Here is a 23038-nt window from a genome sequence, read left to right as displayed (position 1 = left end):
CAATAATTGCTGGATTATCGTCAGCCTCCTTTTCCTGTATTCCTGTGTGCATTCTCCTGCTGATTATCTATTACCAACCAGGCTTGACCCTGGCCTGCTTTGGCTCTTCTCCTGACTCTCTACCTCGGCTTGTCCCTCGGATCTGCTCCTTCTTACTCCTGATCGATTGCCAGTGTATGACCTTGTTCCTGCCTAATGTTCTGTGTTTGACCCTGGCTCTGGCTAGTAACTTCGCTTCCTGCTTTGCCCATTCACCTGGATCCACCAGTCCTCTGGAGGACCCCCTCCTGTATCTGGTCCACCCACAAGTATCGTCTCATCGGGCATCACCAAGCATCCATACCATTGGCAACCCGTGACACAACCATGGAAGGAGGGGGAAATGGCAGTCTCGGATTTCCATAAATATTTCCTCATGGGGCAGTTGGTGTTTGCACATAGATGGCTCATAAAACCTCTTGATGTTGCAGTGGTTGCCTTGGAGGCAGCCATAATGGGTTCCTATGAAGTCTTAAAACACTTGGTTCATCAAGGTTGCAAATCCCCTCACCCCCAGACTGTGTCTATGAGATCTGTGTTGCGGGCCTAGATAACAGCACATGTTAGTGATCCTGGTGGATCCCTCCCCCACTCTCCTCAAGCTCCTCTCTGGAAAAATCCTCATTTAGCCCAGTTTCTTAATTATGAGGATCCGATAGTGTGGACACGCCATGGAGTCAAGACCATTGGGGATATAGTACAAAATGGGGTCCTACGATCCTTTGAGGAGTTGAAAGCTATACACCTCCTACCAAATACGCATTTCTTTAGGTTTCTAAAAAAACGTCAGTTCCTTTGGCAGAAAAAAAAAAGCTGATATAGGGCGTTTTTGTACACAGTTTAGGAGAGTTTAGCATTTTTTCTGCCAAAAAGCTCCAATCAAAAAAGCAAAGCAGAAGGGTCAGTCTGTCTCTAAACGTGGAGCTTAAAATATGCCTCTAATTTTACTAATGGCAAGGACACATTGGATAACACTAAGCTCCTTCTACAGGCAACATGCAAAACTCCTGTAGAAGCAACGATTTTTAAGCCAGTGTGCATGGAGCCTAACAGTGTTTTACCATGTTGGCCATAAATCAACGCAGAAGGTTTGGAATTAGGGACACCATTTATTGGCTAATGTAAGGCTTCAAAACACAGTAGGTTTTTTTGTTGGTATAATTCCTGACCAAGAAACCTATAATGTTTTGAAAGCTTGCACAGTTAATAATTTAACCACTTGCCCTCCAGAGGATTTACCCCCGTTCCTGACCAGGCCATTTTTTGCGATACAGCGCTGCGTTACGTTAACTGACAGTTGCGCAGTCATGCAATGCTGTACATAAATAAAATGTATGTCCTTTTTTTTCCCACAAATAGAGCTTTCTTTCTGTGGTATTTGATCACCTGTGATTTTTTTATTTTTTGCGCTATAAACAAAAAATGACCAACAATTTTGAAAAAAAACCCAATATTTTTGACTTTTTGCTATAAAACATATCCAGTAAAAAAAATCAATTTTCTTCATAAATTTAGGTCTCAATGTATTCTGCTACATGTCTTTGCTAAATAAAATCCCAGTATATGTAAATTAATTGGTTTATGTGAAAGTTATAGCATCTACAACTGGCGGTATATATACTGGAATTTTTTTTTTATACCAGAAATGGCGGTGATCCGCAACTTATAGCGGGACTGCAATGGGCATTCTGACACTGGGGGGGAACTGACTAACTGCCACTGACACCCCCAGTGATACTAGTACAGTGATCAGTGCTAATAAAAATCACTGACACTGTACTAATGACACTGGGCAGGAAGTGGTTAACATCTGGGGCGAGCAAAGGGTTAACTGCGTGCTGTTTTACAAAGTTTGCTGTGTGCATTTTACTTGGGAAAGATATTGCTGAGTATTTCTCTGCTATGCAGAAAAATACACAGCAGCATGTAACTGCTGGCAGGAGAGAGACCTGTTAGTCATATTCGGCGATCGCCGGGTGGGACCCGGTAATCAACATCTGTAGCTGCCAATGGTGGTGCGTGCGCTCGTGCATGCCCCCTACTCAGAAATTCAAAATTACATATATATACACATGATTTTGTGCAGCCCTATCGTCCTGTAGCAGTAGTTCTGCTATAGGGCGGTAGGGAAGTGGTTAAGTTAACCAATAAAGGATAGGGCAGTAGATGTAAACCCTAACATATTGGCATTCAGTTTGCTAAAGCATTGTGCATCAAACAATTGCATCATTTTTTTAAATAATCATTAATATTTAAATTAATATTATTTTCACCTTATCAGATGTTGCTGCTCTGTTGTAGCATCTTTGCAGCCACATCTACATACATGCACACTTACAATGGCTGCATGCCATTTTTTTAGGATAGGTTTCCTAATAATGACATCAGTGCACTATGCCTGTGTAGTGCTGGTCAGCATGGAAGAATGTAGTCTCCACTGGGAGATCACGTGATAGGGCGACAACACAGAACACAGGAGAATGGGACAGAGTGCTGTTAACATCACAGGAACTGCCTGCAAACCTCATGGCAGGTATTAATGAAAGAGGAAGATTTAAAGTATAACTAAAGGCAAACTTTTTTTTTGTTTTAGAGTGGAGAAGGATTAGAACACTTGTCAACTTTTATTGTTGTCTGTGCCTCCGTTAAGGAGATTCACCCTCACTATTTGTCCTGTTTACCATAATTGAAAGTGAAAGTAAAAGAAAATCCCACATTTTGGGTTGTCCCCAGAAAAGTAATAGAGGGGCAATCCAATGGGGACGCAGGTTCTGGTGACCTAGAGGTCCCCAAGGAATTCCCTGAATTTTCAGGGATTTCTTCTCACTTCCTGTTTGGCTATGGGACAGGAAGTGAAGGAAAATCTCCCAAATGGGACACAGATGGTGGAAAAAATCTGACAGGGGTTATAACCCTTCCTTACTCTATCAGATAGAATGGTAAAGGATTAGACTCTCTGTTAAGGTTTTATTGCTGTCTGTGTCCTTGTTGGGGATAATTAGCACTCTATTTTAATGATGGCCACAGTCACAGACAAAGTGAAGGGAAATCCAAAATCCAAACGTGTTAAAAGAACAAGAGGTAAATATTCCAATGCAGACACTACCTGCTCCATAACAACTGACTAAAGGGGAATTCCTCTCACTTTTGCAGATTTCTTCTAATTTCCTGTTGCATCTCTGGTACAGGAAGCAAAATAAATCCTAACAGTAAACTGATAGGAAAAAATAAGCTGACAAGGGTTTTAACTCTTCCTTGTGCTATCTTAACTTAAAAGTACTTTGGCTATAAATACATTTTAAAGTGGAGTTTCAGTTGCACTGTGAAAAAATAAAGTCAGCAGCTACAAAACCTGTAGCTGCTGACTTTTAAAAAACAGCCACTTACCTGTACCACGATCCCGCGGTGTCCTCTCCACAGCCTGTTTCACCAGCCGTCTGGTGTTACAAGCGCCGGCATCTTCAGTGTGGGCACCCAGCTATGACAGCTGTGACAGGGTGCCCACTGTGCATGTGCGAGTAGCCCTGTGCTTCCAGAATGGCCCTGTAGTCTTCTGGGACCTGTCACATGTCCCAGAAGACTATGAGGAGGGAGGGTAGGAGGACAACTTCCTCTTCCGATCACTTTAGGCGATCACAAAAGAAGTGGGAGTACCTGTCAATTTCGGGTACCTGCTCCCCAAAGGTGCCAATCCTTAATGGGGAACGGGGAACTAGTCTTTAAAGCGGAACTTCCCCTTTTTGGTGGAGCTTCGCTTTAACATGCATAAAGCCTTTATGTGATTTTATTGATTGGATTTAAACTTCAAACATTATAAAAACAGTGAAAAACAAAACCTACACCCATATATGTAATATAGATGACTAGGATCTACGAATATCAATGCCCCCTGCCCGCCATGCCCTGAGATGACCCCTGTGTATACCTTGCATCAGTGTTAGTAGATCTGAATCAATGTGAAATGAAAGAATACTTATCTTAACTACGGATGAAGATAACTTTAATAACTCCTTATAGAGGTACTGAAATCAAGGCTCCCACACTGGGCAGTGCCCTCCGTTTTCACAGGCTAATCCAAAGTAGATTAGAAGTGACTTGACTCCCATCACAAAACAAGAGTGTGATGCTATGTTTTTATTTAATAAGACAAGTGCAATGTGTTAGGTGCAATAACAAGTAGTAGCAAACAATCAGAAATCCTCTTTCTTTATACCATCATCTTTCTTTACTTCATCTTTATTTTGATATGTGATGCCTAATTAGTTACAATAGGTTAGTATATGTTCTTTAGTGTTTTCCCTTACTTTTTTTTATATAAGCCCACTTGTATTTAAATAAAAAATATAGTATCTAGCTGTACAGTGTTACTCTGGCAAAAAATAAAACTATAATAAAAAAGTAAAAGATAATAGTACTAAACATATATAATACATGCTAATGGTAAATATTGTCTGTTTTCCTTCAGGCAAACATGCAATATATTCAGAAAGATAGATGTGTTTTCTCTTTATATTCTCTTCACAATGCTAATTACAGCTGCTACACAATTTTTCATTATGTTTACACTTTTTAAATTGATAGTAAAATTGGTCAGCGTAGTGTGAAAAAAACATTTCAGTTTGAAAGAAACACCAATGTACGAGCTGTGATCAATGCTATCTTCTTGAAATAAATAAAAATCCCACTTTCAATCAGCACAATATAACTAGAGTGTATCATTAAAAAGAAACATATTTGGACAGGTACCCAATTTCATTCCACAAAGCGTTTTTGTAGAAAACGTTCTTTCTTGTAAAAGTGCAGTTTCCTAGCTTGGCAATGAAGCACTTCTATAACAAACAGAATCGGCTTACTTGAAGTATAACCCAGTGGCCTTCTTTTGATGCCTTTTCCATCGCTATTTCTGCTATAACTTCCTGCCCTTGACCCAAGGAAATATTGTGAAGTTTTCCTGAGTCAATGGTAAATCCAAGTCTGTCACCTATACGATACAAGCAATCATATCAGCAACATAAACACGCAAGAGAAGGATAGGGTTTATCAACAATGTATAAAGAAATGCACAACAGATTACACATATGACAATAGCTAGGTTGGCAAAAAATGGTCTCCTTGAGAATAGTGGGCAGGGAGACATTTGCCAATCCTCTCTAGTGTTGGCTTCTGCTCCTGTTTCATATGCGACTTGCCTAATGGACAGAAGTGGTGTATAGAAAGGCAACACATTCATTCCCTTTGATCACCCAGTAAAGGAAAAGTGTGGCCCTATTTTCAAGACATTTTTCAACAGGTTGGAAAAAAAAGTCTGTGTTTTAACATATATGGAACGCTCGTTATTACCTATAGCAATAATAAATGGCTGGATCCTTGCTGCAGCACTGGAAGCAGGACTTGGCCTTTTAAAGGAAATGTATAGTAGTTGAAAACGTAATTTTTATGTATTATTATAACTGAAAAAAATATGGACAGACGTAAAGTGGAACTTCACTCTCTCAATAAACACTGAATATTTAGAATTCTTATGCTGCTAGCATCAGTAAATAGATAGGAAGATATAATATATTTACTTGTTTTAAACTGTTTTTACATTTCGTTAGTTACTTTCTAGTTTCCTTGCCTAGGCAAATGATGTCATTTGATGATGATGGGGAGCATGGGCTTTATCAGCTAAGTACACCCTCCTGCTTGTATGCCTGAGCTAAGGGCAGGTGAATTCCAGGAAGTAAATTCTACATGAATCATCTGCCCTTACTAGAAATGCTAGGGGGTGTATTTCAAAGTGATTTCTCATTGATGGATGGGGGAGTTTGCTTTGAATATTAAAAATTAAATAGTGCTTTTGGCTTGTTCTGCTCAGATACAGTGTAGTTCTGCCTTTAGAGAAGAGAGAAAGAGAGACAGATAGAGTTAGGATAAAGAAACAGAAATCATCACCTGAAAATCATGTAAACTATATAAAAAAATGAAAATAAAATTGGTTCAAAACATTGTAGTCTCCATATAACCCACTGTAAAGCTATGCGAACATCAGATAATGGTGGTCCATATTAACGTGTAACATAAGCAGGGGTTTTCACTCAGTTCATCATGGCTTAAGCCAGCCATAGACTGTTCGAACCATGTATGTGCAGGCTGTCGGATTTTACATGTGATTCTTGCTAGCGGCTATTATATATTATATATTATTATTTTCCCGGGCGGGAAAAGCTCCCCCCTCCTGGAGAACTCAATGACTTTGCAGGGGGGATCAACCCATCAACACTGACTGTGTTGGAAAAAAAAAAATCGCCCCATCTATGGCCGGGTTTAGGTGCAGAATGTGAGCCACAACATCTCAGCTAAAGCCTACTCAGGCCTGTAAACACATTTCAGTTTGAGATTGGAAACTAAGATGTACAGTACCTCTATGAGATTTATTACCGAGATGGAAAAACTCCAAGTACTCTTGAGTCAAGGTGGGTGCTAGGTTCCTCAACTGCCATAGGCCTAACTACCTCGGTGTTATATTACTGAAACACTGTTTTCCGTGGATTGTGCATGTAAGGGGCACAAAATACCAAAAGAAAATGGTCATTATCACAGGATTTGAAATGTTACCAGATTGGCTTTGATCTTTGCGGAGATATCACATTTAAAGCAATATTGCCTCTGAGGGTGTAATGAAATGTTCAAGTGACACGGACAAAGGTACAGTAAATCTGCATGTTGAGTGGATTGCTTCAGGGTCCCACATTCTCACACAGGCACAGTCAGTGGAATTCAGTATAGTCTTAATGACAAATTTTGGTGGCAGTTCCCTTAAAGAGGAACTAAACCCTCCTATAGGTTTCAGCCAAGAAAACTGCCATCTTAACCTCTGTTTGATCTTCAGCTGCCATAATGCTGCACATGTGGTCAGTTAACACTAGCAATTTGATTTGTCAGCTTGGTTGCACAAGCAAATATGACAGTTACATTCCCGACACGTCAGGAATGTAACTGGTTTTCTAAACTGTTAAATTGATGGATTTAGTTCTGCATTATGAACTACCTGTGCCTAATTCAGGCAAACAGTTGCAACAGTGTTGGTAACATTACCAGCACACTCAGAAATTTCAGGTACATCTTAATACTGTCACTTTAGGAAACTGTCACTATGGCAGCGGCAAATTTTTAAAGACATACTACCAGCTCTCAGCTTAGAAATTAGGATCAACTCTGAGCTGGCGTAAAGAGGTACACCAGTACACAAAGCAGACTGTGCCTGTGCTGGGAAGCTGTCATGGGAAGCTGTCATGTATGTTCCCAGTGCTCTATCCTCTGTGTCATTTAGTTGTTGGCCATTCCCCATCCAAAAGGTATATGTAAACAAAAGGGCTGGGGATACCGCTGAGGGGATGCCCATATTTGGGAAATAATTCCTCTTTGAGTGGGCAGAGCCTGATAGGAAACTGAAAGGCTATCTCCCCATAGGATCCGCTTCACTTTTGATTGACAGTGCACAGTAGTGGGCCACTATTAGCCTGAATAGCAGCTATGAACAGCTCCCCATACTCTGCAAACCCCTAGAATAAAACTCCTCAATCATACACATCTTTAGTTTGATGGGCGCAGTGGCTGTGGAGGGAGAGAGGATGGAAGTACACTAAAAAAAGAGTGTCCAGTGTGGACACTCCTTCCTAAGTGCAGACACTCTCCCATCTCCGATAGGTACATGAATTGGGCACAAGCCCTGACACTTTCAGTGCTGCACCCAATAGAATTCTAATAGGTGTCTATGACACCCTTTATGAATTCACTCTAATGTGCCATGTGTCTTCAGTTGTTTCATGCCAAAGGACATCATTTGAACATATGGCTCTGGGTGCATTCAGTAACTCACAAGCCTATACATATATATATATATATATATATATATATATATATATATATATATACACAGATATATAATGGAGCAGAATAAATAAAACTTGGTATTGAAGAAACTGATTATCTGGCTGCCTTGTCTGCAAGTATCAAAATAAAAGTATATACCTAACTGCATGCAATGTAAGTTAACACGACATTGTAACTGTCTTACCAAGTGTCTCTACATCCTTCAAGGGATCAACTCCAGGGGATAGTATGAAAACAATGGGAGTAGATGGACCGCTCTCCTGAAAGGATTTGGCAAACTCTGTCTTCCGCCGCTCTACATATTTGGCTCCAAGTTTCTCTTCAACAAAGTTTCTAAAATGTGTATGTACTTTAAATTAGTATTTACACCAAACAAGAAAGACAGACTTCGCAGCACTAGGTTTGGATCATTTGCAAAACCATACAATAGTAGATCTAAATCCAATGACTATACTCTTACTTTAAAGTAATTTCAAAAGTTTTTTGCAATATTTTAAAATCTGCTACCTTTATTAATATAATTCTGCCATGAAGTTCCTTGTTCAGACACTTCCTACTGTGGACAAATGTCTCACACGTTGTGGTCCTGCTTTATCACCTGTTAAAATGCACCCTTGCTGGAGACCGAAAAGCAGTCATGCTGACACCCACTGTGCAGGCACATTCCATCTTTGTCATTATAAGTGTAGCACCCTCCAGAGAGACTGTTAGTGAAATCTATTTGGGCTCTCTGCTTAACAGAGTGCTGTGATTGATTAGTTTGGTCTGCTCAAGATTCTCTAGCATTACTTGAGTTTTCTGCCCACCTACAGGAAGCTATTAGAGCCTTCCAGAACATGGGTAGGGGTTAGGCAAATGAACAGCATGAATATGGATACAGCCCTGGCCAACTTAAGGGGAGGGCAGCTCCACTGCATGCTGGGAGTGGTATTTATGTTCTGTGAGCACATGGGTTCAGCATCTTTCCTGGGAGATGATTGAAACAAGCCAGGCTGGAAGCAGGCTTGCCTCGCCTGGCAATGGCTGCCATGAAGGCCTCAGGTGGTCAACCTGAGGGCCTGAAGTTAGAGAGTGTGACCCTGGTTCAGCAGTATGCTGACTGAGAGGGGGTGTCTGCCAAAGCTCTGTCTGGTATCACTGGAAGGTTTTGCTTGGAAGATTGTAAGGAGGCAACCATTCTGTCCTTGGGTTTTGTGAGTACAGACATTGAGGAATTTGGGGACTCTGTATGCTTGCTACCCCCCAGAATTTTCCACAGTCCCAGTTTATATTTCATAAAAGAAAAAAACATAGAGAAGGAATAGAGTGGACCTCACATTCACATTTACATTTACATTTGCCATTCAGTGTAGTACAGTTCAGATCAATTGCAAAAAGGAAGTGCTTCAGTAACATGCATGTATCCCATGTACATTTGAAATAAAGATGGCTCAACCCTCAGCACTGGGTGCAAATCAAACAAGCTCAGGGTAGCTGCCATCTTAATTTAATTGGACTAGGAATAGGATGAGCACTGTAAGGCTTAACAACTCTGTAGGGGTGAATAATAAATCCTGGGATGGAAGCCCAGGGATCTCAATTTATTTGCCCCACATCCTATAAAATTGATCAGGGTGGGAAAAAGTACTGGGAACGCTATTCATTTATTTCTTCCACACTCTAAGTGTAGGAGGGTTCAGAAAAGTCTCATGCATAAGGGTTAGTTTCTGAGCCCTCAAAATGTTTCTTGGATGTTAAGCTCATATGAGAGATAGACAACTCCCCCTAAAAGACAGGTAAGAGGGTCTCTAAGGAACACCATATTAAGCATGCTGGCGACTGCGCTCCAGTATCATATTAAGTTTGGGCTTTTCTAGAGTATGTAAAGGAGTTCACTCACATCTAGTGCACATAAGGTCACTTCACTTGATCAAGTCAAATAGACATTTCACCCACCATAATATACAGCTGTAACAACCTGTGCACTTTATTCAAAGAAACTTTATAGACATTTAGTAGATCATCCTGAGCAATCTCCTCAAAACAGCCTACCTCATTTTCCCACTTGGACCTCACCTTAGAGAAGCCTTAATATCCTCTCAGCAGCATGTGATAAGAGTTTGATATAAACCCCTTAGTGGTACATGATTGAGCTAATAAATTAAAAATAGTGTGGGATTCAGAGTACCCAGTTGCTCATTGTCCATTAGCATGTTGCACCTGTCTATAACAAAATCACATAGTTTGAGAAAGTTGGTACTGATGTGCAGCTGTTCAAATGACTTCAACTCTCCCCGGCATATTAATTGAGAAACTCTGAACTGAAAATGTTTGCCAATACTCTCTTCAAGTCAAGTTTCTAAATTTCGTAAGTTTGGGATTATACAAGGCAGGGGAATAGTCAGTATACCCAAGGACTCTGCATTTGGTGAGTCTTCCTACAGATGTTACCGATTAGTGAGAAAGCTTTTCCCACTAGTCTATTTGACTCAAGGGCCTCTTACACATTGGAAGAGGGTGTTTGATGGCATATACTGTAAGTCTTAGGGACGAACCCATCTGCACAGTCTCACCAGGCTTTCTTCCAGCCCAATACAATGTTATAGCTGGAAAATATATACAATTATTACTGTAAAATATAAAAAATATAAACTAGCTTTATTAATATTGAATTATTCAGACTATTAATTTTTATTTTGTTGGCTATGTACAGTGAATAACAATGGAATATAAACATTAAACTGTTTCTCACTTTAGGGTACGGCACTTTTACCAAGAAATATTTTGGGCTGGTGGCCCTGAGTGGAGATACCATTTAGATATTGATCAGAATGGGAGCTACATAATTTAGAATTACAGTCACAACATCTGGTAGAGGGAAGTCCTCCAGCACCAACTTCCTTTGGGGCTCTGAGCTGTCATGTAACCATGCCAAGTGTCACAAAGAAAGCTGATGTTGAAAGATGTGAAAAGATCTCTCATACTAAGGGCCTGTGTTGATGGGCTTTTGGCTTGTGTTGGTGCCATCAGTTTGACATTCATTTAAGATGCTTGTGAGGTCATTCAGAATTCATTGGCACATGCATGTCCCCTCAATTGGACCTGCATTAGAACTACTTTCAGTAGGTTTTGCATTTTTATAGGGTTTTGCATTTTTATAGACTTGTATGGAAATGCAAAACTCACTTGAAGCAAACAAAAGCCTGATGAGACAGGCCCTAACCCATGTCCTTTAGGAACATCCACCTTTCACCATGTTCACCAAATCAATGATACACCATGGTGCATGACCACAGAAATCACATGAAAAGGGCTAATTGGCTGTGTTTGCCCGTGCAGTTCAAAGGTTCCCAGTCATCTGCTGGTTTGTAATATACCTGATGGCATAAGTCATTCGGTCGGGTCTCAGTGCACGCATTAATATCATTTTCTGTAGGGAACTCTTGCTTTTCCATTCTTGTGGCAGTCGTTCCCTCTCTGGGCATTCTGATTCAATCACCCTTTTCCATCGCTTTGGTGATCCTTCAATGTCTCTGTCTAGACTTCGGAATTCATCCATGAAGCTCATTGTCTGTACAACACAAGAATAAACAACGCCCACACACATGCATATATTTAATCAGCTGCAGCAAATGATCCAATTCTATTTTCTAAACAGATAATAGAGACTTTTTGGGATACTGGACTACTTTTGCTTTACTGCTTTGCAAATTGATGCTCATTCGTTATGTTATGCTCTTGCAGAGATTCAGTAACATATTGTATGTCCTTTTAAGACAGTGGTGGCTGGGGTGATTCCCTTCCACTTCCTATGCCAATGGGAAATCTTTCCAGTGAGATCACAAGTTGCAATGAAATACTTTTTTCCCCACACTTAAAGAAGCTCTGTCTGTGTCCATGTCTATGCTGGTGACCATCAATGGGATAGAAAGTACTTTGGGAGATTTTTTTCTATCTTTCTTTTGCGTTGCCAGGATGCCCATAGTCCCATTTGTTATGCTGGTGTCGCTGGGACAGAAAATTAAAGCAAATTTCTCCAACGGTAATAAGAACCTGAAAGATGTTCTAACCTTTCCCTGACAAGTTTCTGTTTGCTTTGAGTTTTAACGCAAAAACACCTTAATAAACACTTGAAATACATATGTTTGTTTAACATGGCAAAGAATTTGCAGTACATATTAGCCAATCTTGTAATCTACATACATCTTCACACTGCAGTCAGAAATGTGACGCAGACAAATTTCCAGGTTTTGTAATTCATTTTATTGGTTATTTCAGCTTCCAATGTTGCCTCGCTGACTGCTCATTTAACAGTTAATCAGGATTGTTAACTCTGTCCAGTGAGCTGACCCAGAATGCAGCAATGCCAAACTAGGAAGTAGCAAGGTGATCTTACTGACTAGCAGAAGTGTGACTATCATATGAGTGGTTGGCTAAAATTGCACATCAATTCAGAAGTATAACTCAATCATAAATAAATAACAGCTGTGCATTTTTTCTGATGTTCTACTTTAAATATAGTGCCACAACTGTCAATGGAACCCTACAAAAAGTGTCACCAGTTTAACTCATTAGGAAAAACAACTTAATTGGATGAATGTTATGTATTTTAATCCATGCCCTCCAAAACCTTATTCCATTTCAAGTATAGGTTGTATAATGTAGATACTCTAGTGATTGCCAAGAAGTAATGATTCATGAACCACCAGCAAGGAAAGATTTTGCACCACATTAAATATACCTTAATAGCACTCCATGCTGAATTTGAAAGAAAGTCCAGTGGACTGTTATAGATGTGGTCAATGTTAAAACGCAGTAAAAAGTCAAGTTCTTGAGCCGAGATTTCTTTATTCATTATCAAAAGCTGAAAAGGTATAACACACGTAGTTAGATAATTGGCATGCAAAACGTATAGCCTGTCACAGGTTCATGTCAGACATGACATGCTTGTATACATTAAAGGGAGTCTTTTCTATCTGATGGAGGGCAAGCAAAGAGTTCACATTGTCTGAACCATAGATCTGCCAGCAATGATGAAATATAAAGACAGAATAAGTCTCCACTTTAGAAGATGCCTTACTAAATTATTAAAGTGTGTATAACTGAAACAGGATTATTCATATAGTACTACTTACCACGTTCTAATGCAAAGCTGCTACACATTTTAAACAATTAAAAGTAAAAGTCCAGATTATAAAGTGCAGACTGCACAAGGTGCCTTTGTTAGCCAAACAATCCCATCTGTGTACATCCTGTTACATTTGGTTCTAGGGCTTGTCTTCCTCAACTGAACCTCAAACTAACGCTAAGCACTACTAAACAGTCATTCAGTTATCCAATGAGAGAGCCCTAACTGACAAATGAGGAGCTTTTATTGGACAGAAGGATAGATTTCTCCAGAGTATCTATAACAAAGAACAAAAATATATTACAGCTTACAAGTCCTTACATGTGATGGCTGCATTAGTTTTCTTTTTTTTCAGATTGTTTCCTTTCTTTTATAAGGTAACTTCCTGCCCTTGGTTGACAAAGCTGTCTCATTGTACTGTATTTTATGGAGAAGCAGCCTTGTCACCCTAAGGGCGAGCGTGGGTTAGGACTACAGAACACCACCCCCAACATAGGAGGGAGGTATTCTGTAGTCTATAGAAAGAGATGGGATTGATGCTGAGAACACAGCACAGCACATACAAAAAGGACAGACAGATATCAGCTCACATAATTTCTGGAAGGAGCAATAGTTATTTTTTTTTTCACTTAACCACTTGCCCTCCTGAGGATCTACCCCCCTTCCTGACCAGGCCATTTTTTTGCGTTACGGCGCTGCATTATTTTAACTGACAATTGCGTGGTCATGCAACGCTGCACCCAAATGAAATTTACATCCTTTTTTCCAATAAATTGAGCTTCCTTTCGGTGGTATTTGATCACCTGCGTGTTTTTATTTTTGCAAAAAAAAAAGACCGACAATTTTGAGAAAAAAAACAATATTTTTGACTTTTTGCTATTAAACATGTCCAGTAAAAAATTTAAGAAAATCAAATTTTGTCATAAAATTTAGGCCAAAATATATTCTGCTACATGTCTTTGCTAAAAAAAAATTCCAAAATATATAAATTAATTGGTTTACGTGAAAGTCATAGTGTTTACAATTGTGTATATATACTGGAATTTTTTATTTCTACTAGTAATGGTGGCGATCAGCGACTTATAGCGGGACTCTGACACTGGGGAGAACTGACTTGGTGTCATTGACATCTCCAATGACAACAACACATCGATCAGTGCTAAAAAAAAAAGCACTGACACTGTACTAATGGCACTGATTAGGAAGCGGTTAACATGAGGGGCGATCAAAAGGTTAACTGTGTACTGGGTTTGTTTTACAATGGGGCCGTGTGTTTGTGCTTCACTGTAATCACACTGCTTTGCATGACTGTGCTGTGCACAGCCACCCAAAGCAGTGTGCCTGAGCTGACAGGGAGGAGAACTGTTTTGTTTGCAAACAGTTCTTCTCCCCATCGGAGATGCTTGGCAACCACCGGGCGCCGGCAAGTAATCACCAGCTGGGACCAGGTGATTGACAGCTGCGGCCTACCCGGAAATGCAAAATTACGTATATATACGTGATTTTTCGCACCCGTACCACCCTGTAGCAGTATATCTGCCATAGGGCGGTCAGGAAGCGGTTAAGAAACAGATATAACAAATGCTTCCAATGGTATATGTAACTGACCAAAAGTGAGCAAATAAGAAAAGTTCATTGTTTGAGTTTGCATAAACTTTAGGCACATAAATCAGGAAGCTATTAACAACGAAAACAAAAAATAAGAACACAGAAGAGGTTTATGGCTAGCAAATAAAATAGAATACAGATAATAATCATCATAATTTTAGCCATGTGGTATAAAGCTCTTTTATACACAAAAAACCGAATGTCCATACCACAATTATACAGACATGCAAGCATGCTCGAGTCAGTTGTTGGTGGAAAACATTTACTTGAAAGCTAAGCAGGAGAAATATGGATGCTTTTTGTTCTAGAAAGAAAATATTCGGCAGTAATATTCTTGAAATTTAAAAAGTACCCATTCTCCAGCTGGCTCTGCATTCTTTTTTAATTATTTAGAGACTATACAGGGGTGGGGATCTAAAGTCACAATATACACTTTCATTTTATAATATCAGCATTGTCATAGTAATGCAAACAAAATTAATTTTTGACAATCCAAAATAAGCTTCTTTGAAAAATCTCCTTTTATGTTGTAGTTGCTACCTGTCTGCTTGGCCATGTCTTTCAACAACTTCCTGGATTCCCTGCATGCTTTTCTGCTGTTCCTCCGCTCAGCTGTTTGGTTTACTTTCAGTTTCTAAGGACTACATATCCCATGGTACCTTTATGCCTGCAAGCTGCAATCCCTGTACTGACTCTTCCCCTGAAATCCTCCTCTAAGCACCTCTGTAGATGAGAAGGCAGGCTCTGTGAAATGTGTGGCACAACAGTGCCTACTCACACGGCATAGTGAATACATGTCATAGAATTCAAGAATGTAAATGTGTGGGGATTTTTACTAAGTAAGTTTTCAAACTTCAAGAGTGTTGAACATGGAAATTAATATATTTTTTTAATTTTGACCATAGATACACTAACCCAATTCTCATTATATCAAATACCGACAACTATGTAGTACAAAGGCCTGCCAGACTGAATACAGGGTTCTCAAGGTAGGCCCTCAAATTATATTGTTTTGGTAAATTTAAAGGAGATTGTGCAGGAATTGTACGATCACATTGTGCTGTGTATGGAGAAATGTATGGCTGCAACTGCTGGATCTGTTAATGTGCATTTTAGTATGTTTTATTGCACTTTGCTTCGCATCGCATGTCAATGTGTATGTGTACATTAAAGTGATATGCATTCTCATACATTTCTACTGCGTTAAATGGCAATGCAATGCAAGTGTAAATGAAGCCTACAAAAACAAATTGCACAACGATCACATTCACTGAAAGAGGTGTACTTTGTATTACCTCATTTTCTATCCCGGATGTTTGTTATCTGGTTTGGCTTTAGGTCTTGTTTTCCGGAATGGCATATCTAGTTAGATATCTTTTGGCTATGGTCTCATTCACTCATATTTTAGTGCCAGCTGTGTAAAGAGTCCAGAAGATTCCTGCAGATGCAGCTAAATAAACCGGGGGATGCAGATAGTTGAGGTTGCTGAAATTGTACAAAGCAATGACAGGCTGGAGCTGTCAACCAGTGTTTGGATGTAATTGCATTTGGTGTGATTAACTGCGGTTAATGACATATGATTGCCCTTGGACACAAAAAGCTTGCAGCCAGAATAAATAATCCTAATGCAGGTCATACAAAAGTCGAATCCCAAACGATTTTTCGTCCGAAAATCGAAAACATCGTTCGCTCAGTAATCCGATGGTGCCATCAATGATTTCAAAAATCGGCCGACCAAGTCATAAAGTTCACCCCATATAACAGGCGAAACTTCTGTTCCTTCCAGGTCACGGCTCATGCGCATATTCTTTTCGGAAAAATGATCGTACAATTTGACCATCATTGAGTCGAAAATCGGTCGTTTTTCCCGAATTTTCCAGCATGCCTGATCACTGAAAAGGGGAGGAACCACAAAAATTGGCTGGTGCCATTGACCCACTAACAGAGCAAAAATCGGCCAATTATTCTTTGTTCCGATTTTTGGATGAAAAATTGGTCGAATTTCAACCCATGTATGGCCGACATAACTGCAGGTAATTGCTTAATGTGCAATTAAATGCAAACAATGGTAGACAGCTGCAGTGAGGCTGTTGTTTTGTATAGTCTGACCAGCTGCAACTATCTGCACCCACCTGTGAATCCAGTTTAAGGAGTTTGCTAGATTCCTGCCCCAAGTGGCACTAAAATAAAATGGAAAAGAGACCTAAGGGAGCCGTTTTCCATTCTAAACAGAGAAATTACTACCTGATTAGGTATAATGCATTGTTATAAGCAACCTGTGTATGCAATGCATGTCAAGCATATACAGAACTGGAATTTGCAGAGTCCTGGTCTACCAGACTGAGGAAGCTTAATCTTCTGTAATTTTAATTGAAATTAAATTGAGGAACAGTTTCAAGGTACACATAAAAATGTGGATCAACATGCTAAGTTGTAATGTGTTTAGTATAACAAAATAACAAAACTTTGTTGGCAATTGGCAATTGCCAATAGCAAAAAAACAGTAGACACAGTTTCACATGTGTAGCACCATCCCCTTAGGAGTTGCTGAAGATTTGGGTCCCCTTATAGTCCTGCACAGTCATTCATTCACATTTCATTCAGACTTTCATCCAGGAGACAGTAACCAGTCTTTGAGCTAGTTTTGATGTTTTATTAGGGGATAATAAACTTGGATGAGGTGAGGAGTGTACGGGATGCCCAATGGAACTGGAACGGAGGACAAACTTCCTGAAACTCTTTACAAGTCTTTACAGCAAAAGTCCTCTTCTGGAGAGCTAGCTAGTCTCTCCTGTTGTACCACCCCAGACCCTAGATTCTCCATAATCCAGCAGCTCTGGATGAATCCCTGGGCAGGGGATCCAGTGTCTGTCCCTTTAAATAATAAAACAGTCCTAGGTAGCAGATAATCCAGTTACCCACCACAGTGCTCCTTCCCCTATGTGGCCCAAGGAGTGCAGGTCTACTCACTTGGTCCCTCTCCTGTGTTGCCAGTGGGTCAGTGGCTGCTACCAGGCCTTTTATAGCTGGGCCGCTGCTTCCCTGCTACACAGGTGGTTCTCTCTCAGGGGGCAGGTGAAGTCCCAAGCTTTCCTCTTCCCAAGGTCCTCTGCCTCCAGGTAAGCCCTTCTCCATCTGAGCCCCCTCACAGGCTCCTGCCTCTCATTCTCTCTCACATCTTCCACCCGACTCTCTAACCACTCTCCTCCTGCTGAGCAGGCTTAGTTACTCTTAAAGGTTGTCCTGGCCTCTTGCCAAGCCTTCTGTTGGGGATTGGACAGGATCCTCTAAGAGTACAGACCAGCCATTCCTCAGATCCACCCACTGCTTCTAGACCTTTCTGCAAAGTCCTAGAGCAGGGGGAAATTTCAGAGAGCTTTGACCCCTGCCAGATATCACACCCAGGCTGCTACTCAGCCCTAACAATTGGAGTCTAGCTCCCCCTAGCTAACTAGGAGAGTGCTACACATGTAAGCTACACTGGTCTTAAGGCATATATGGTCAAAATCCCCTGGTATTTGAACATTTGAGGCTCAAAGAGACAGTTTATAAAAAGGGGGGGGGGAGAATTTGGAGGAGAGGGAAAAGAAGTAGAGAGGAGAAAAGAGTAAAAAAAGGGGGCTTGCTCTGTCCAATGCTAGCTAATTTTTCTTGTAGCATTATCCATGATAGCTGGTTTGGTGGTAGCAATGCCCACACCTGGTGATATTCAAGCTTTCACAGTGGACATCTTTGCAGCTAGTAATATGTAGAAGATAAGAGGTCGAGTATATCTCGGAATGTCACCTGCCAAATCATTGAGGAATGCTGTCTTTGCATTTTTGGTAAGTTTTTTTTATTAGTAAGTCCACCAGATATGATACATAGTCTCATCTTTTCTACATCCTCTGAAACACAGAGGAGAAGCATCAGGATACATTTTTGTCTCATTGGCACCATGTACCAGCGACATAGGACCTTATAGTAGTATTTGACGAAGGCAAAGTGCTTCCTTCTTTTGAGGGCATCTCAAAATGTCCTACTCTATAGAGTCCCTTGTTAAGCCACCAAGAGAAAATCGGCCCGGGAAGGGGGGATATCGACTTGTTGAAGAGGGGGTGTAGACCAAAGCAGATGTGTTTTACAGAGACAGTCCCAGAGGCGGAGGGAATGCAACAAAGTTGGGCAGAGCATTGCCCTGCAGTGCTTGGAGGGGATCCACATATGCAGATCCATGGAGAGAGGAAGACTTGCTTGAGCATACACCCTGGCCCAATCAGGCCTATAGCGAGGGGAGCATATTTGTGTTAATTGTGGAACTACTAGGTCTCCAGACAATTCTGTTGCATACACAGTCTTACGACACACTTTACAGCCCTTTGAACCCCAGAGGAAGCTTTTTTCTTACATGTGTTAGTAAAATTAATAAGCTATACCAAGATGATTCAGAGTGCTGAAGATAATCTTGGATGTACTTCTGAGCTTTGCTGTTTAAGAAAACTAGCATTCTATAAACCTATAGTAAATGCTTGCTCAGTGAAAAAATAACGTATGACTAAATTATGGATTAAGTATGAATGGCTTCTGTCCATTTTTTTCTTCCATGTAAAATTTAATAGACGATAACTTGAAATGTGTGACTTCATCCGAAAGGATAACATGTTCTAATTGTGAACTGTTCTTTGTTTGACATCTGTGTCTCACTAAATGAAAATATTGAAACGGGCATTAGATGCTAGTCCTATCTCATTTGAAACAACCAAATGGCGTAAATTTAAACCATTCTGTACAGATGTCTGAGAGTTCTTTTGCTAAAATTGAATCCAGTAAAACAGAAAAAGAGGCATTGCTGGCAAAGACATAAAACCATTAAAACAACATAAATATGCTGCAATCTAATAGAAAACAGCAATTGTGCATTAAATCGGTAAGAACTATAATACAGAATTAACTGGATATGCTCTGGTCTCACGGTAGGAGTCCTCATCTAACTGGATGCTTCACTTCTGGAGATCTCTGGAATTGTGTTGCTATTGTAACGATTCTCTATTTTTGTGGGGGGCAAAATAGATATGAAAAAAGAGTGACAGAACAATTTCTGCCCAAAATGTGGTCAGATGCAAGCAACGTATCAGTTGTTTTTTTTAGGCTGAGGGAGCACCCAGGAAATAAATATCCATGCAAACACAGGGGGAGCAAACACATTCTATATAGAAGACGTCCCTAGAGCAACCTGCACCCTGGAATCAAGCACTACATGACCATTTCCCCTTTACCCACTATAGTGTCTGCATGTTACACATTTGGCCCTGTTTTAACTCTTTCGCCGCTGGAGCTTTTTATTTTTTTTTAAAACGCATACATATTAAAATGCATATTTTAGACCTGAAGATTGCTACCAGTATTTAAGGTGGAACATGTACCATGTTGTAGCTCTTGCCTTCTCTCCCCCCAATCCCCCCCCCCCGCCCTATGACAGCGGCAGGGGATCTTTTCCCCACACTTGCTGCCACAACTAAAAAATGGCGCAGCCATGCGGGGCTCCTCCCACGTAGTTGCATCATTCACAGAGGTCTGTGAATAAACTACAAGTAGGCTTGTAGTTCTCAGTTAACTGCGAGGATATTGGGGAGTGCTCCCGTAGTTCATTGATCTTTCTTGCAATTCAATAACTGACTGTCCCTACAAAGTGTGGGCAGACAGTGTCCTGCGAGTCTGCAGGAGGATGTCATTGCACCAGCGATCTGCTAATTGTAGCTGCAATTTTTTTACAGGCTCCAGTATAAAAAAAATAAATTAATGCACATTTTTTTAACCTGAAAAAAAATGTGCATTTATTTTTTTTTATAAAAGGTTATCATTCAAAGTGAAATTCCAGGAACCAACAAACTAATCCTAAAAATGCTCCCTTTCCCCCACTCAAAACCTTTGCCAACTGACCTGTGTTAAAAAGAGCTGCATAGTTGTCTATTTTCTGGCTGCTCCAGTCTGTCAAGTGATCTCTCCTGTGTCAGCCAGCACCACTGCAATGGGGAGAGCACTCCAACAGTGTCTGGTAATACCTGGGAGCACAATGTCATCCATTGGCTCCAGTGGCCCATCCTTTGTCAGTGTTCCCTCCTCTCCCATGCAGCTGCTTTGGTTGACATAGGGGAGCCAGATCTTTCTTACACAGATTAGTCAGAATAGATATTAGGATGGGGGCTGGGAGCATTTTTAATATTAGTAATGTGGTGGTAAATATTTTCTGAAAGAAGAGATCCTGCAGAATACAATGTTGGCAGCTGCAATTTTTCCTGTTACACAATTTCACTACTGTTTATCAAATATTTGTTTTACTTAAAAAAAAATTAAAATCAAATTGAATGCACACAAACACAATGTAAAACCCAATTTTGTTGTAAAATATATATGTAGCCTGACCCCTGTAGGCATGGTAGTACCCCCAGAGAAAGGGCGGGCTGATATTTCACCTCATGTTGTAGTTCTCAGGCAATAATTGGAAATGTGAATAGTTGGGCACCAGTCACTTCTAATGAAACAAAAAATGGAATTTATTACTCCTACACCATTGGAGAGGAGGTTAGGGTTACAGATGCTCCATGTTAGAGCAGAATTCCAGACTCCACATGTTACTGCACAGGAAAGGGTCTTTAAGCTGAACCCAACACTCCTGTGAACTAAGATCTTTTAGTAAAGTTTGTGTACAACACTGCATCCCTTTTCCAGCAGTGTCAACCAGCTTCTCTGGTTTCATCCTACTTCAGCTCAAGAGAGTCAACCATCTCCTATGAGCCTCCATCCATTTCTAGCTTCCTCCAGGAAAGTCCACTCACTAGCTTCCTTAGGACTCCATTCTGCATCAAGATAGGAACAGCAGGCTTAATCTCCAGGTCTAAACTCCTCCAGACCTCTTCAGGCAGGTAGGTGTAAAGATGAGGCTCAGTCCATGTGCACTCTCCCCAGGCCACATCCCACAGGGAAGAGAGCTTTGCAACAGCGCACCCCAAATATTTATACCCTTTCCCATGTTGCACCACTGGCAAAGAAAGTTTTAGTGATTGGCTGTGGAAATATATGAAAATTCATGATCCACACCAACTGTGTTATTGCCCACTAATGCCTGAGGTGACAGATTCACCTACTAACAGAAAGAATAACTGATAGCTAGGCCAAACTTGGGGGAAGCTGAACAAACACAGATATTGGCATGAGCTGACTACAGCCATTTAGACGAAATTTGAAGGGACATTCCTGCTTACGGAAGGGTGGTTACATATAAAATGAGGTTGTGTCCAGTAAATAGATACTAGAAATGTCAAAATTGCATGTGCCCAATAACAGCGAGAAACTACAGTACCCAAAATTGTCTGTAGGCAACATTTTAAAAGCCTTTACAGCTTTCGAGTTAGCAGTGAGTGATGGCGCTGGAATTATTCCTTTCACTCCAGCATGCACAGCAATGCCTAATATGTGTAGTGCAATCATTGTTTCCATACGCATGTGTACCATATGCGTGCATTTGTGTTTGTATGTAGGGGCAGGGGGCTTTTACAAATGTTTTGGGGTTTTATAAGATGTATTTTATTACATTTTGTTTTTTTCAACATGTTTTTCTTTTTTTAAAAGTTAACTTTATTGCTACTGCAATGGGCTGGCAAGCCATCTATATGATAGCAGAGTGTGGGTGACAGCTTCTAAGAGGACATCAGGGGTCTACTATTAGACTCAAATTTCACCTCTGAAGCTGATTGAGTAGTTTGTTTACATACCTGTGCTGATGTGTGGCAGCGGTAGTTAAAGGGTTAATACTTACTGTATATGTAAGCACTGTGTAGCAAACCATTTTTCTAGTTAGAAAATACTATACTATATTTCTGCTTTTGTTTATTTTATTTTTGATTCTCAGCTGATTTTCTCCAGCCTTCTTGTAAACATTTTCTATCTACATGTACTCGCTCCAGTGGTGGCTGCATGCCATTGCTCAGGGTGGCTTCCTAATAGTGACAATCCTGAAACATGCCTATGTAGTGATCTTCATCACAGCTGTGATGGCAACATGGGAGAGCAATTAGCATTCAGGGACAGAGCTTTGTTACCACAGAACAGGATGTATGTAAATTAGATAATTCTTCATGGGAGGATAATCAAGTATTTTTTAAATTATACTCTTTATACTGAGGAAACTCTCAGCTACAGGGCCAACAGAAAATATACCACAGGTTAGCAAACGAACACAAGACAGACAGAATGTACAGCACTGAAATCTCCATACAATACAAAAAGTGCACAAAGCTGCTTTTTAAAAGAGAAAATTACAGAAACAGTGACCTTTAAATGAGATACCTAATGATCAAGATATATGTACAGCTTCCCTGGTGCATCAAATATTTCAGTGAAGGCCATAAGGGAGCTGACAACCGAGAGTTC

General features: G+C 40.3%; 1 protein-coding gene across 1 annotated transcript in view; it reads right to left on the bottom strand.

Moving 5' to 3' along the window:
• Nucleotides 1-23038, bottom strand: part of LOC149451620 (dynein axonemal heavy chain 11-like) — a 590344-nt gene that overhangs the window by 103820 nt on the left and 463486 nt on the right. The window contains exons 59-62 of the mRNA XM_089690376.1: nt 12635-12757; nt 11271-11464; nt 8099-8247; nt 4893-5020 (exon numbers count right to left, since the gene is read on the bottom strand). Of these exons, the coding sequence (XP_089546502.1) occupies nt 4893-5020; nt 8099-8247; nt 11271-11464; nt 12635-12757 (594 nt within the window). The remainder of the gene's footprint in view (nt 1-4892; nt 5021-8098; nt 8248-11270; nt 11465-12634; nt 12758-23038) is intronic.

Source organism: Staurois parvus, unplaced genomic scaffold (genome assembly GCF_062004578.1).
Source record: "Staurois parvus isolate SC_StPar_1 unplaced genomic scaffold, SC_StPar_1.0 ptg000530l, whole genome shotgun sequence".
Taxonomy (NCBI): domain Eukaryota; kingdom Metazoa; phylum Chordata; class Amphibia; order Anura; family Ranidae; genus Staurois; species Staurois parvus.
The sequence above is the reverse complement of the archived record's forward strand: the minus strand, read 5'-3'. Positions and strand labels throughout refer to the sequence as shown.